At 41.3% G+C, this 13,536-nt stretch overlaps 1 protein-coding gene across 8 annotated transcripts in view; it reads left to right on the top strand.

Moving 5' to 3' along the window:
- Positions 1 to 13,536, top strand: part of AGAP1 (ArfGAP with GTPase domain, ankyrin repeat and PH domain 1) — a 707,317-nt gene that overhangs the window by 614,442 nt on the left and 79,339 nt on the right. For all 8 annotated transcript variants that reach the window (XM_048870105.2, XM_048870104.2, XM_048870107.2 and 5 more), the window contains 2 exons: positions 8,180 to 8,334; positions 10,563 to 10,653. In XM_048870105.2, the coding sequence (XP_048726062.1) occupies positions 8,180 to 8,334; positions 10,563 to 10,653 (246 nt within the window). The remainder of the gene's footprint in view (positions 1 to 8,179; positions 8,335 to 10,562; positions 10,654 to 13,536) is intronic.

Raw genomic sequence — 13,536 nt, 5'->3', positions numbered from 1 at the left:
TTGACACTATCGTTGTCACATTTAAATATACTTAAACTCCTAACATTTGAATTATATGTCCACTTTGAAATGTAAACTATAGAACTGCAAACTGAAATGTGAAATTGTTTTTAAAAATATTAGAAAAATTATCCATCTAGCATTGACATATATCCTGCATAAACTGACTGAAAATGATTTTATGTATTTCCTCAAACCCAAGTGCCCTACAAAAACAACGAATGCCTACAATAAAATAATCCACTCCCCTGAGCTAATAACAAGCTTTTTGTCTCCAGTTTGTCATGTAAGGGTGGTGATATAATTCATCCAGTAGATCACAATCTTTTTTCAAGAGCTGTGGGCCAGAATACCTGTGGGTGACTAATGGCAGAGTCACATTGACCTGATAGGGTTGAATTTCAAAACTAATTAGATTTAGACCACTGGATTTGGAGAGGGGAGAGAAGTATTAGCATAGTCATGCCCAGTGGGACATGGCACAAATTTATTTCCTTAATTGGGGCTGCTAATAAACATACTTATAATCTTCCAAGATATGAAGATAAATTACACTGAGTGACAAATGGTAATGATAGCAAAAATTATCAAGTACCTAAATAAATTAAAACAAATACCTTTGGTTTTGTACTTCTTTCACAACTATATGGGTAGGGTGTAAATATCTATTGCCTATTTTAGGGCATGAATATAGTTTTTTGCTGCAACCCTAAGTCTTTTCAAATGACTGATTCAAAAGAGTGGGTGGGTAGGAATTTTATGTGGGGGAGGGCTTGGCTGGGGAAGTTTAAATCAGTCTTTGATACCACATTGTTATGAAAACTAAGCTTGCAATATGTCATTTCAGGCACGTGTAATAGAATGGGTTTCAAGCTTCAGTCCCAACTGTTGAAGATGTTTTTGGATCATTAAAAATATACCAATATCTTTAGTCCGACCCATCACTTGTTGCTATATTTAAAGGAAAAGTACATGGTCCCTGTTGCAAAGTTAGTTGACTCATCCAATCTAAATGTGCAGTGTATTTATTAATTAACAAGTAAGCAGCCAGCCTGATGTACCTGTGATAATGGCTACATTATAGTAAGATCAGCATCCCAAAAATACGAAACCTGGTACCATGAAAAGAAGATTAATCTTATGATTAAGTCACTGGACTGGGACTTGAGAAGTCTGGTTTCACTTCCTGCCTCTTCCAGACCAAATATCCCTTACTCCCATTGTACCTTAGTTACGAATCTGCAAAATCTTCCTTTCTTTCTCTCTCACTCTCTTTCTCCCCCTGTTGTCTCTTTAGATTTTAAGTATTTCAGGGCAGGCACTGTTTCTATGTCTTTGCATAATGCCTAATTCAATGGAACCCTGATCTGAGGTGAGGCCTCTAGGACCTACCATGATACAAACCACCACCACCAGTGGATGCATAGCTCAGTATATGTTTGAGGTGACTCACGTCATTTAGATTAGACAATGCTGGATATGGCACCTACGATCACAAATTGATCTAGACATGATTTTAGAATTACTCTTTCAGATAAAAAGCCGATTGACATTTGAAAAGTTTTCTGGGAAGAGGTATAGCCTTTATGAAAAGAAAGTGATTTGAGTGAATCTTATTCCTTGGCCATGTCCAATATAATTCATCAAATTAGGCCTCTCCACTTGCTATTTGAGTGTTAGAACAGGAAGACACTTAATGACATTCACTGTGGACCCACTGCCTTTGTCTGTTTTCCATTGGGATGCTTCCTCACTTAGCATTTATGGGCTTACACAGAAGGGATACCAGAGATATCTCTTGACAGAGAATAAAGTTTATCCAAAAAGAAAAGCGTTGAGGGATCCATCCACTGAGGTAGCCTGAAATAATCATTTGTAAGTGTTATTTCATTGAATCCATAAGAAGTATTATCCATTTATATATGGTGTATCAATGTTTGTTTTCACTTGTATTGTACTTGGTATATAAGGAATATTTCTTTCTTTCCTAGGGTGGGTAGGTTGTTGATGCAATAACTTTCCTGTTGCCCCAACGAAAGTAACTGATAACCACATATAACTGAAGATGTTAGGCAAAATTAAAGGTGGTGGTGTAGGAAAATAGTAAAAGCTAGATCTGGAATATAAGAAGTGATATTCTAACATGAAAGGGGCAGCTGTTACACTGAAACTTAAGAGAACTCTACAGTTTTTCTAATATGCATTGTCTTGGATATCCAGTTCTCATTGGTTCTTTGAAAAAGCATCACAGTGATGTATTACTCTTTAATTATAATGCAGTGGAATCCATACATATGTGTCTCCCTCCAGCTCTTTCCAACTCCTTGTTTTCCCATCCAAAAAGATATTCCCGTTAGACATCTCCTGTTGATAACAACTTCCAAATGTAAAACAATTGCAGCTGTTTTTTAGCACTTTAACCCTTTGTCTGCTAGGCTTCCAGGAAATAATTGATGACTGATTGGCCCATTAACCTTTTAAAAAAAAATGTTTGACAGCCTGGACTTGTGTAATGAGGAGGGATTCCTTGTGAAATCAGTTTGATGGCTGAGTTGCTTGCCCCTGAGGATGCAAAATTAGCCCCGTGGGACCTCGTCTGCATAGAAACTGGACACAATTAGTGTAATATCCGGTGTTATTAATGTAGTTTGGAGTAATTGGGCAGGTTGATTTCGACAGGTTGATGGTGCTAAAATACTATTATAGTGGACCTTTCTATGAATAACTGTTACACACGGAAACCTGTTTGATAAAGTGTTGTGATTAGACTCGGAGGGGTTTAAACAGCTCAGCGTATAACACTGCTGGGTAAAACCCAACAATTTCATCTTATTTTGTTACATGGATTTTTCTCTCTGTGTATGTAGCATTTAAAAATTCTAAACATACATGACCTAGCGGTGCATGCATTTGTGTAATCACAGTAACATATAATACGCTGTATATTTGTTATTTTAAGATCACAGGTTTGAAACAGTAGTCTACCGTATTTAGAATAGTTTAAACAGAAAAACTTATAAGAACAGAGATCTTCAGCTGGTGCAGTTACTTCTGATCTCCTGTTTTTAGCCTCCTCCCCCCTTTTCTGGGGAGGGGAACAAATTCGAAAGTGGAGGGCATGTGAAAAAGAATACTAACTTCCATTTCCTTCATGGGTTGCCTCTCTCAGCCGGTTGTGGTGAACATTTTGGCAAGTTTTCAGTCCAAAATAGAATTGTAGCTCAATCCAAAAAATTACATAGCCCCTTTTACCAAGATGGGAGTACATGTAATAACCCTCTGGTTATATGTGTTATCTGTGCCCTCTGTGCCTGAGCCACAAAGGGTATGAGTATGTTAGAGCCCATAATACGGAGTTTAGCTGGAGACTTCTGGGTTTAGCTTTGAGGTTCCCAGCTCATACCCCAGTGTGTCAGCCAAGATGGCAGCTGTCACAATGTCATCTGGTCACATCAAAGAGGGTCAGGAGATGAAACAAGAAATTTGTGTATCAAAACTATTCTTTGGGAAAAGATAGTTTGTATGTAAAAATGGAACGTTCCAAAAGGTGCTTCTGTCTGACACCATGCAATGTTCTTACGAGACTGTTTTGTACATAATGTATTTGGTAGACATTTCCGTAAACAAGGAAAAATGTATAAGTTGACTGAAATATTCCTGAAAAGCAAAACTGGCAGTTGAGACACATATTGATGGAAAATCACATTGGCCAAATGAGATTCTAACTTCTGGTTGTCTAGAAAGGGATACTGTGTGTTCAACACCAAAGTCAGTTCTGCCTGCAATACCTTGGCTGTCAAGAATGCCTGCCTAGAGTATAACAGGAATTCTTGTAAAGTCTTTAATGCAAAGCCAACATTGAATACTAATGTGTGAGAACTACATTCTGCCTGTAATCTACTCTCATTTTAAATTCCTTGTCGTTGACTATGGATGTTCAGAGTTTACTATGATACTTGGACTGGGGAAGGAGGAAGAATAATTAGTAATGAAGAGAGCAGTTGGCTCTGTCAGAAAACCAGATAAAGTGCCTAAACATGATCAAGTGTTGATGCCAAATTTTACTGGATATAAAACTGGCTGAATTGCTGAATTTATTCCTAATCCCAAATCCCTTGTTCCCACTTACGAAGTTAGCTTCTCTAGCCATAGTATGATGTAGGATATAAGCAATGAAAGGTAAGAGAATTTAATCAAACATTTTTTTAATTTTCATCTGAGTCACCAAGCAATTAGCAGAGACTTCCCAAATCCATACCAACTTAAAATATAGTTGAATTACAAATAGGATCATTCTCCACACAGTTCTCATAACTTGTATATGTGTTCAAAAATCAATCCTTTCTTAAGTATGAGGGGGTTTCCCCTCTGCATCATTATGCTCCTCGTATTTTATTTTTCTATGAAGATCTCTTGGATCTTCACAGGACCTTCTGTATGCTTAGCAAAGGAGTTGCCTCAGTGCCAATGCACTCAGTGCATTTTTTCATTTTGAAAGGGGCGATACTGAAAATTTTGCCATATGCTGTTGCTTCTCACTTCTCTGACAACACATATTGTAGCTGAGCAGATATATTTCTCTTGTACAAATATATGGGAGCCTATTTATAGAATATACACCAGGAGGTTTTTCTTAAGTGGCAGAGGTGGTGCCACTGGGCCTATAGAAATTCTTCAATACTTGCATGTTTGAAGGAAAGTCCTATTAATCCCTTAGAGACCATTAAAAAGAGTAGTAATGATAAACTCTCGAAGTTGGACTCCTTAATACAGGAAGCTGCTAAAACAGGGGCTGGATCCTTCCCTTTCTCTTCTTAAACTAGCCTTCCACATTTTTTGTTCTGGCTCTCTTCCCCCTCAACAGCACTTGTAAGATAACTTATTTTGTTAATGTAACTTTAGTTTTGATAGAGATTATACATCGTAGATGTGAACAACGATCTAATAATTCAAGAAAGCAGTTTGGATGACATAATCACAAGATTTGGATGTCACTAAGATCTGTGAGAAGTAAATCCATGGTTTAACTATAGTATTTTATGTAACATGAATCTGGCTATGTATTTTGGCATTACACATCTTGTTTTGGCATAGGAGTAGTTATATCGATGTCCAACTAGGAGGTTGCCGAGTTGAATCTTCTTACAGAAAGTTTAAATAAATAAACCCTGATGAGAGCTACTGTTAAATGTGGCTGGATTTCAGATCCTTTACATGCTTTCATTCATGCATAACTTTACTCACTTGAGTAAGCCTGCTGAAGTCAATAAGACTACTCCGCATTAGTGAATATTTGTAGGATCAGGGCTCAAATTAAGGAGAAAAACTGTTGATCTTGGCCCTTACAGTTCTCTGGGTCAATTCCTGAGCTCATTTTCAGTTCTTACTCATTCCTTGGGCAAATTCCCACTGAAGTTATATGGCACCACATGTGTAGATTATGAAGTCTTCCTTCCAGTATTTATGTAAATTAATTGTTATTTGTGATGATGGTAGAGCCTAGACCCACCTGAAATTGGAGCCCCATTGTGTTGAGCACACAGAGATGGAAGACACAGGAGGTGTCTTCACTGCTAAAAAAGGGCTTTTTTTTACCACCGAATAATTAATGCGCTTTAGCTATTCTGCCGTCAAATCCTAGAGGAGACACAGCATCTGTAGTTTTTTACTGTGAGGTCAACCGTAGTCAGGAGAGAATGCTGACCTCACCTAGCTACCTCGTGGTAAAAACTACAGGCATCTTGTCTCCACTAGGGTTTTACAGCAGGATAGCTAATACATGCTAGTTATCTTGCTGTAAAAATGTCACCTGTTTGGTAGTGAAGACATAGCCACAGAGTAAGAGACAATCCCTGCCCCAAATTGCTTACAATCAAAATAAGCAAGACAAAAAAGGGTGAGAGGCAAGGGATATAACGAGCAAGCAGTGTGCATAATGTTGTGGTTTCCTAGCGCCATGTTAGTTCCATGATTTTTTTATTTTGGATTTTTGTTTGTTAACTTTTTAGAGGTGGGAAGATTCTGCTAGAAGAGTTAATAAAAGAACAGATGGAGTGTGGAAGATAAGTGGTGGCAGGAGAAGTCAGAGGAAGGGAAGGTGCATGGAGGAGGGGTTGGAATAAGCAGCCAGTCACCAAAGGGGAAAGAATGTTCAGAGTAAAAGCAGCAGAAAGCTCTCTCAGGACTATATCAGTGTCTGCTGCTGTGTCTGCTCATGCTGGCTGCGTCTCTGCTCAAGAGCTGATTCTGCCTTAGAATATTTTATTTTCTTGGAGCCCAGTGACAAGAGGGGGCATGGTGTCACATGATTCCTGCAGTTCCTTGGTGGTGGTCTCCAGCTACACTGTTTTTGGGGGGAGTAGGGGAAAACAGATAGTGTATTATTATGTAATGTATGTAGTAGTGTAAAGTTAGTGATCCCTTGTGATTTTCCTGTTGGTTAAACAGTATATCATTGTTTTGCGTGGATAGGAGGGACTGTATCTCTCTCTCTTTTCTTTAATCATGTTTTTAAAAGTTGTAATTCACAATATTTTGATGCCAAACCAATGAATCACAAAGTTGGGACTCCTTGTAATTCACTGATGTGGCATCCTGATCAATAATTGCAACATATAATTCAAACTGTGGGCCAGCCCCAGGGGAGTACTTCTAAAAGCCGCAGCTGGTTACAAAAATGAGCCTGCCAAACAGCCATGGCTTTCATAAGCCTTTGCTGGGTTTTTTTACCCTTCTATGTTTTGATTTAAAAGGCCAACTTGAGGTGTCCTGATTCACCACAATATAATGTTTGCATTCTCTTCCCCTTGCAATCACAGGCCTTATCTCAAAGCTGACTTGTGCCTGAGGGAACCTTTTGTCCAGCCTTTGATAGATCTCTTCTTTGAGCCAGGCTGGGCCTGACCTGTCCTGGACACGTCATTTAAGTAAAAGTGAACCCTGGGCATCTTAAATTTGGGGCCAAATTATCTACTGATTTTTAATTGGCAAAGCTGTAATGAAGTTAGTGGCGCTCCACCAATTTACATGAGTGGACACTCGGCCTGTGGACTGGAGTTTGAGTTTATTGGGGGAAAAGTGTTGCCCCAGAGATTGAAGGAATGATTTCCAGTCAGCAGTTGAGCTATATTTAAATGGACTAATTTTTATACTTGTCATTTATCTGTACATGTTTATGAATGACAAAATAATGCAAAAGTTTCTTGGCTGTAAATGTGTAAGTCGTTGGCAGACAAGTGAACATAAAATCCCTCTCTAAAGCAAACCCATTATACTTTTTGTTCACTGGTACATTATGCTCTCTTATTCTAGTTGTTCCATGATTCCTTGAGCTTTTTTCAGCTTCCTTGAACTTTTTTTATTTGTCTTTGGGTGTCCCAAGTGTGTTTGGAATCTGTGTGTCCAACCCTGCAATATCGCTGATACTTTCTTACACTGTGTTTGTTCCCCTGACCCTGAAGTATTTTTCTTATGTTCCTGTTATCCTTGGATATTCCATTGACCCTTTCTGTTGGCTCCTCAAATCATTTTCACGGCTCCTTTAGTCTCCCTGAGCTGCTGAGAAGAAAGTATTGGACTAATATTAATCCTGTAATTAATCCTGTATTGCAATTTATTTGAGCTGTGGGGAAAAGATATTATTCAAGACAGTTATCAGCTGTGTGCATGTGCACTTAAAATGTATGATGTATATTGTATATGATACATACATGTAACATATACACAAGAGAAAAATTTACTCCAGAGGATTTGTATTATACATTTTTTATTTGGTAGAACATTCATCATAAGTTATTTTTCTAAGTGCTTCAGCAGATTTTACATTAGACTGATTTTACTTCAAATATTGGTTCTTAGATAGCTCTGAAGGTTAACAGAATATAGGCTGGGGGTTTTTACTAAAATTTGAAGGTCTCCCTAAAATAGTTGGTACTTCATCCTCATGAAATAAAGTTATGAAGCCAGGAAACAACCAATAAAAAACTACAAAATCTTTGAGGCATTTGCTGGCAAAGCGTGATGCTTCACGAAAGGAGAGATGTGTTTGGATTAGAATCAGATGTCCAAACTTGCCTTTGAGTGTAACACCATAGAGGTTCTGTCCAAGTAAAAGACAGTTTTTAGAATTGATTGCTGGTTTCATAAAATGTAAACTGTTCATCCCACTGCTGTTTTTCAGAACAAGAAGAAAACTTTGAGTTTATTATCGTTTCCCTCACCGGCCAGACGTGGCACTTTGAAGCAACTACATATGAAGAAAGAGATGCGTGGGTACAAGCCATAGAGAGTCAGATCCTGGCCAGTTTACAGTCATGTGAGAGCAGTAAGAATAAGGTAAGGTGCACAACATCACACTGAAAGTGAGCAAGGGCCATTGATCATTAGAGATAATTGAGGATCTAGGGTATTGTGAAAAGTAAACATATTCCACAAGGTGCATGTACTTGTTGGACACAGCTAAGGAAAAGTAAACCATGCAAACTTGTATGCCTCCGAAATAATTCAATATGAAACATTTTATCCCGTTACACATTCTGATTTTATATTTAAATAATTAAAATTATTTAATTTTTTTTGCCTTCCCATCTCTCATCATTTTAGATGTAGAATACTCTTTTAGTTGGATCACTTGCTCTAACAATACAAACTGTATTTTGGTGGGGAAGTCTATGGGAAAGCCTCTAAGGGCTGAGAAAAGAACAGCTTATTTACAAGCTAAGTCTCTACTGGATGCTACTGGGCTTCTCCATGGCAATGTTCCATCAAATGCTCTGGATTACTTAATAGTAATGTGCACTGCTATTCCTGTGAGTAGGAGCAGACTTGTGTATAAGGTGGTACACATTTCAAAAGTAACAATCAATTGTTTTTCTGAAGCTACTGTGTAGTTTTTCTTTCCTTTAATTAAATGTAATTTATTCTTTGTGGTTTTGCTAATAGGCCAGTCTCAGGGGAAACCAATCAGGAAGCAAAAGCATGGTCCTTTTCGTGGTGTCCTGGGGATAGGCTTCCCCCATCACATTCATATTTGGCACAAGCAATTTCTTCTGCTTTCTCTGCAAAACAATTTATTGTAAACTCTGATACCTCCCCCCAACCCAAACAGTTTCTTTCTGTAGAGGGCTGACAGTTTGCTATTCTTGAACCTCTTGATTTTTCAAACGTTTAATAACTAGAAAACAGGAGGTGAGCGAGGAGATTCTTTTCATAGACCTGTAGATCCTTTTGCTATCTATGTAAAGAAACTTCTGCAATGATTTATATTCTGTTTTGTTGTTAAGAACGGGACCTATATTTTGACATGACTGCTTTTTTTATTACCTGTATAATCGGGGTAAACCAGACCACAGTAATTATCATTGTAATGTAATTTACTTCCCATTTTTTAAAAAAATGACTTTTTATATCTGAGGTGGAGAAAAATCACTGCCTATTTATTTCTCTGTGGCCTGTCTTCATTGAGATCAGTACATTATAACAAGATGACAATGGAAATTAGGCTGCAAACATTAATACAAAATGTTAATATAATAGGAGGTAAAGAATGCTGGTTTGAATATTTAACACACAGTAACTGAAGAGAGAATTACATTTTGGTTATATAAAGGCAAGAGTCTTTTTTAAAAAAAAACACTTAAAAGTTATATTTGTATGGAGGTTTTCTTGCAAGGTTTTCTGGGAGAAGTTTTTATCATTCACCTCTGGAACTAGGGCTCAAGAAGCACTTGGAAGGCAAAAGTGAGATGAATTAGATTATCTCAGAACTCAGTGTCCTGTTGACAGAGCAGACGTATATATCTGAAACTATCTTATATATGATTTGATCGAGCTCTCATTTAATTCAGTGGCAATAATTTGATGCAGTTAACACTTTTTGCCTAGGAGAGATTGCAAGATTTAGCTGGTTTTGAGGCCGAGCTATCTCTACATGGGCAATTGTCTCTCCAGGTCAAAGTAGAGATTATGGGCAGGCCACAGTGGAAAGAAACACCCATTGTAGCCATCTGATAAAATCTGATCTTTTGATGATAAAAGGCTTTCAGTTCAGCTTCCTTTGCAGACCATCTCTTAGTCTTCAAGTACACAAGCATACATACCAGCAAAAAAAAAAAAGGGGGGGGGGTATAAATAATGTTATATAATTTATCTCCAAAAAGTACTTTACATGTGATCATGAATGCTATGCTTCATTTTTCAGCTCAGCTTTCCTCTACACAATCCCATTATTGGTCATAGTCCAGTCCAATATCTCATAAATGCACAGACTTCCTGTGTTCTATGCAGGGAGCTTCAATAAAAGTTTGAGCTATCAGAAATATGGATGAAAATGGGTAGCTGTGCTCGTCAGGCACTGAGCTGCAGTACTTAAAGATGCCAAAGGATCAACTCTTTGAGAAGCAAACTAAAGATGTCAAATTCCCTGATCATGTTCATTCAACCCTGATCTGAACTTTTTTTTTATTTTTTATTTTTTTGCTTTTCACATTGCTGACAATTGTGTTGTCTAAACCTTTTCATTGGGTTCTTATTTCTTGTGTGTGTGTTTCTTTAAATATACACAGTCCCGACTGACAAGTCAGAATGAGGCCATGGCCCTTCAGTCAATAAGAAACATCAGAGGCAATTCTCACTGTGTGGACTGTGAGGCACAAGGTAAGTACAGCCATTGCTATAGAAGGACTGTTATCCTTGGCTTTATAAAGCTTACGCATTCTCTTTGGTCCAGGGTTACGTGAACACTTGTTCTGATTCTTTCCCTCTTGGTATTGTATTCCACATACCTTTGCAAGCTTGGTGTTCGTTATGAAGGTTGATTCATCAGGTTTACTTCACATTAATTTGTTATTAATATGTGCTATGTTATAATAAGCCCTGATTTTTCACCAGTATTTCATCTGTCACATTAAACATGAGGTCATACGTTTTGTCTTTGAAGTTGAGGAAAAAATGGGTTTGTTTCGTGTTTCTTTTCAACATAAGATGCTACCGTTGTCCTCCAAGAAGGGGAAAAAATCAGGTGCCCTAACAGTGTTGTTAGACATGTAAAGCTTTGCTTGAGCTTTCTGCTTTTCTCCTATTGCTGACAGAGGAGAATAAAGCATTCTCTAGCAGTGGAATGCTACAAAATTGATTCTGTATTTCCTTCCCTTAGTGCTTTTTTTTATTCTGAATTCTTTTTAAATATACGGACTAACAGTTAGCAAAGGATTGGCCAGTTTAATTTCGGAGGTGCTGTTCTTCTTCGAGTGATTGCTTATGTGTATTCCACAATAAGTGTGCATGCTTGCCACGTGCACCAGTGCCGGAAGTTCTTCCCCTAGCAGTACCCGTAGGGGGAGCTTCCCGCCGCCTCCCTCCCCCCCACCCCGCGACCCCTGGAGCAGCAACTGCCTTGCACGGTATAAGGGGGGCTGCACTCCCCCACTCTCAGTTCCTTCTTGCCGCCAGTGAAGGTGCATCGGAACTGCTCAGTTCCAGCTTTGCTGCAGCTCATCCCCAGAAATCTTCGTTTGTTCAGTAGTACCTGTAGTCCGTTAGCTAATTCAGTTAGTTTAGTTAGTCATTGAGCCTGGGCCGGGGCATGCCCCACGCCCCAGGCTTGAAGTCGTGCGGCTCTTGTAGGCGCTCAATGCCAAGGAGCAACCTGCATGCGGATTGTCTGCGCTGCTTGGGAGAAACCCATATCAGTGCAAGATCTGCAAGTCTTTCAAGCCCCGGACTAAAAAAGAAAGGGACATTAGGCTCCGGGCCATCCTGATGGAGTCGGTGCTGGCCCCGACACCGGAAGGCTGCTCCGAACCAGTACCTGGCACCGTGGCATCGGTACACAGAGACCCTCTGGTCCCATCGTCCAGTCAGCACCATTCCCTGTCCACGGGGCATGCCAAGAGGACTGGAAAGACTCCCTCTTCACAACGGCACCAAAGGAAGTCTGGGACAGAGGCTGCGGCCATGTCGGGTAGTCCTCGATCCCCATCGGGCCCTTGGCCTCCGACTCACATTGAGAGGAGTAGCCCGGCCCCTTCGGAGCAGGCCTCTCCAGATGCCATCTACGCCCAAAGCCCTCCAGGCAGCCAGGGACATCATGTCCATGCCGGTGCCCGGAGCTCCACCGATGTTGGTCCCACATTCCAGAGGCAAGCCGCCGCTGGGATCACTGCAGTCACCACTGGCCCAGTTCCGGTCTCGGTCAAGGGAACGTTCCCGACAACACTCACCGCCCAGCAACTGTTCAGGGCTCAGTCCATGTAGATCACCCTCGACGCCGGCCAGACTGTCCTGATGGGTCCCGGCACTACTCGTCTTCGCGAAGCAGGACCGTAGCAGACGTCGCCAACAGTCCTCGTCTCGCAGGAGATACCACAGTCGGTCGTGGCACGATCGTCGACGCCATTCCCGCTCAGACTCCCATTACAAGTCTCCACCAAGGCACCGTAGCCCCGGGCTTCAATCGCCGGCGTCTCGCCAATGCGGAGCTGCCCGTCGAGGCCGTTCGCGGAGCAGCTACTACCGTCGGTGCCGCTCCTCCTCATCAAGATCATGGTCCTGTGGCCTACATAGATCCCAGTACTGCTGATTCTGCCAGTCCAGAGGCAGCAGCGGATCATACGCCAGCCTGGCCTCCCCTCACAGCCGCCCGTCTACAGGCCAAGCTAGCCAGCCCGAACAGCCAGCCCCGCCGGTGCCTCAGCAAGCGCAATGGCACCAAGCGTCGTGGCCAACCCAGTGGGCACCATGGCCCCCGGTGGGGGCTCACTCAGTGGCCGGGGCCTCAGAAGCACCATTGGCGTCCATCTTTAGACCGCCAGAAAAAAGGTTGGTGGGACCTGTGTCCTCGGAATCGTGCCCGGAGTCCGACCAGGTGGTGGATCCTTCAGTGCCTGATAACACCCAAAGCACCTCACTGACCTCGTCCCATCCGGAGGAGCTGATTGCATCCCCACCCTCCTCCGTCACACAGGAGGACTACCGGGCCCACCAAGACCTCCAAAAAAGGGTGGAAGCAAGCCTCCACTTCCACGCTGAGGAGATGGAAGAGCCCTCAGACTCCCTTTTCAATGTGCTGTCCCCTTCAGCACCAGGCAGGGTGGCCTTGCTGCTCCATGAAGAGGTAGCAAGAATTTCAAATGCCCTGTGGCAAACACCAGCCTTGTTGGCTCCCATCTCTAAAAAGGCAGAGCGCAAGTACTTTGTACCCATGAAGGGACACGAGTATCTGTATACCCACCCGGTGCCCAACTCCTTGGTGGTCGAGTCGGTCAACCACAGGGAGCAGCAGGAGCAACCAGCCCTAAACCCCAAGAACAAAGACACTTGGAGGCTGGATACTTTTGGGAGAAAAGTTTATTCGTCGTCAAGCTTTCAGCTATGAGTAGCAAACCATCAGGTTCTCCTGGGTCACTATGAGTTTAACCTCTGGGAATCTCTCCCCAAGTTTGAGGACTCTCTCCGGGAACGCGATAAGAAGGAGTTTAAGGCACTCGTGGAGGAAGGGATGGCGGCTGCAAGGGCATCCCTGTAGGCTGCTTCGGATGC

The sequence above is a fragment of the Caretta caretta genome, chromosome 11 (assembly GCF_965140235.1).
Source record: "Caretta caretta isolate rCarCar2 chromosome 11, rCarCar1.hap1, whole genome shotgun sequence".
NCBI classification, from domain to species: domain Eukaryota; kingdom Metazoa; phylum Chordata; order Testudines; family Cheloniidae; genus Caretta; species Caretta caretta.
The sequence above is the reverse complement of the archived record's forward strand: the minus strand, read 5'-3'. Positions and strand labels throughout refer to the sequence as shown.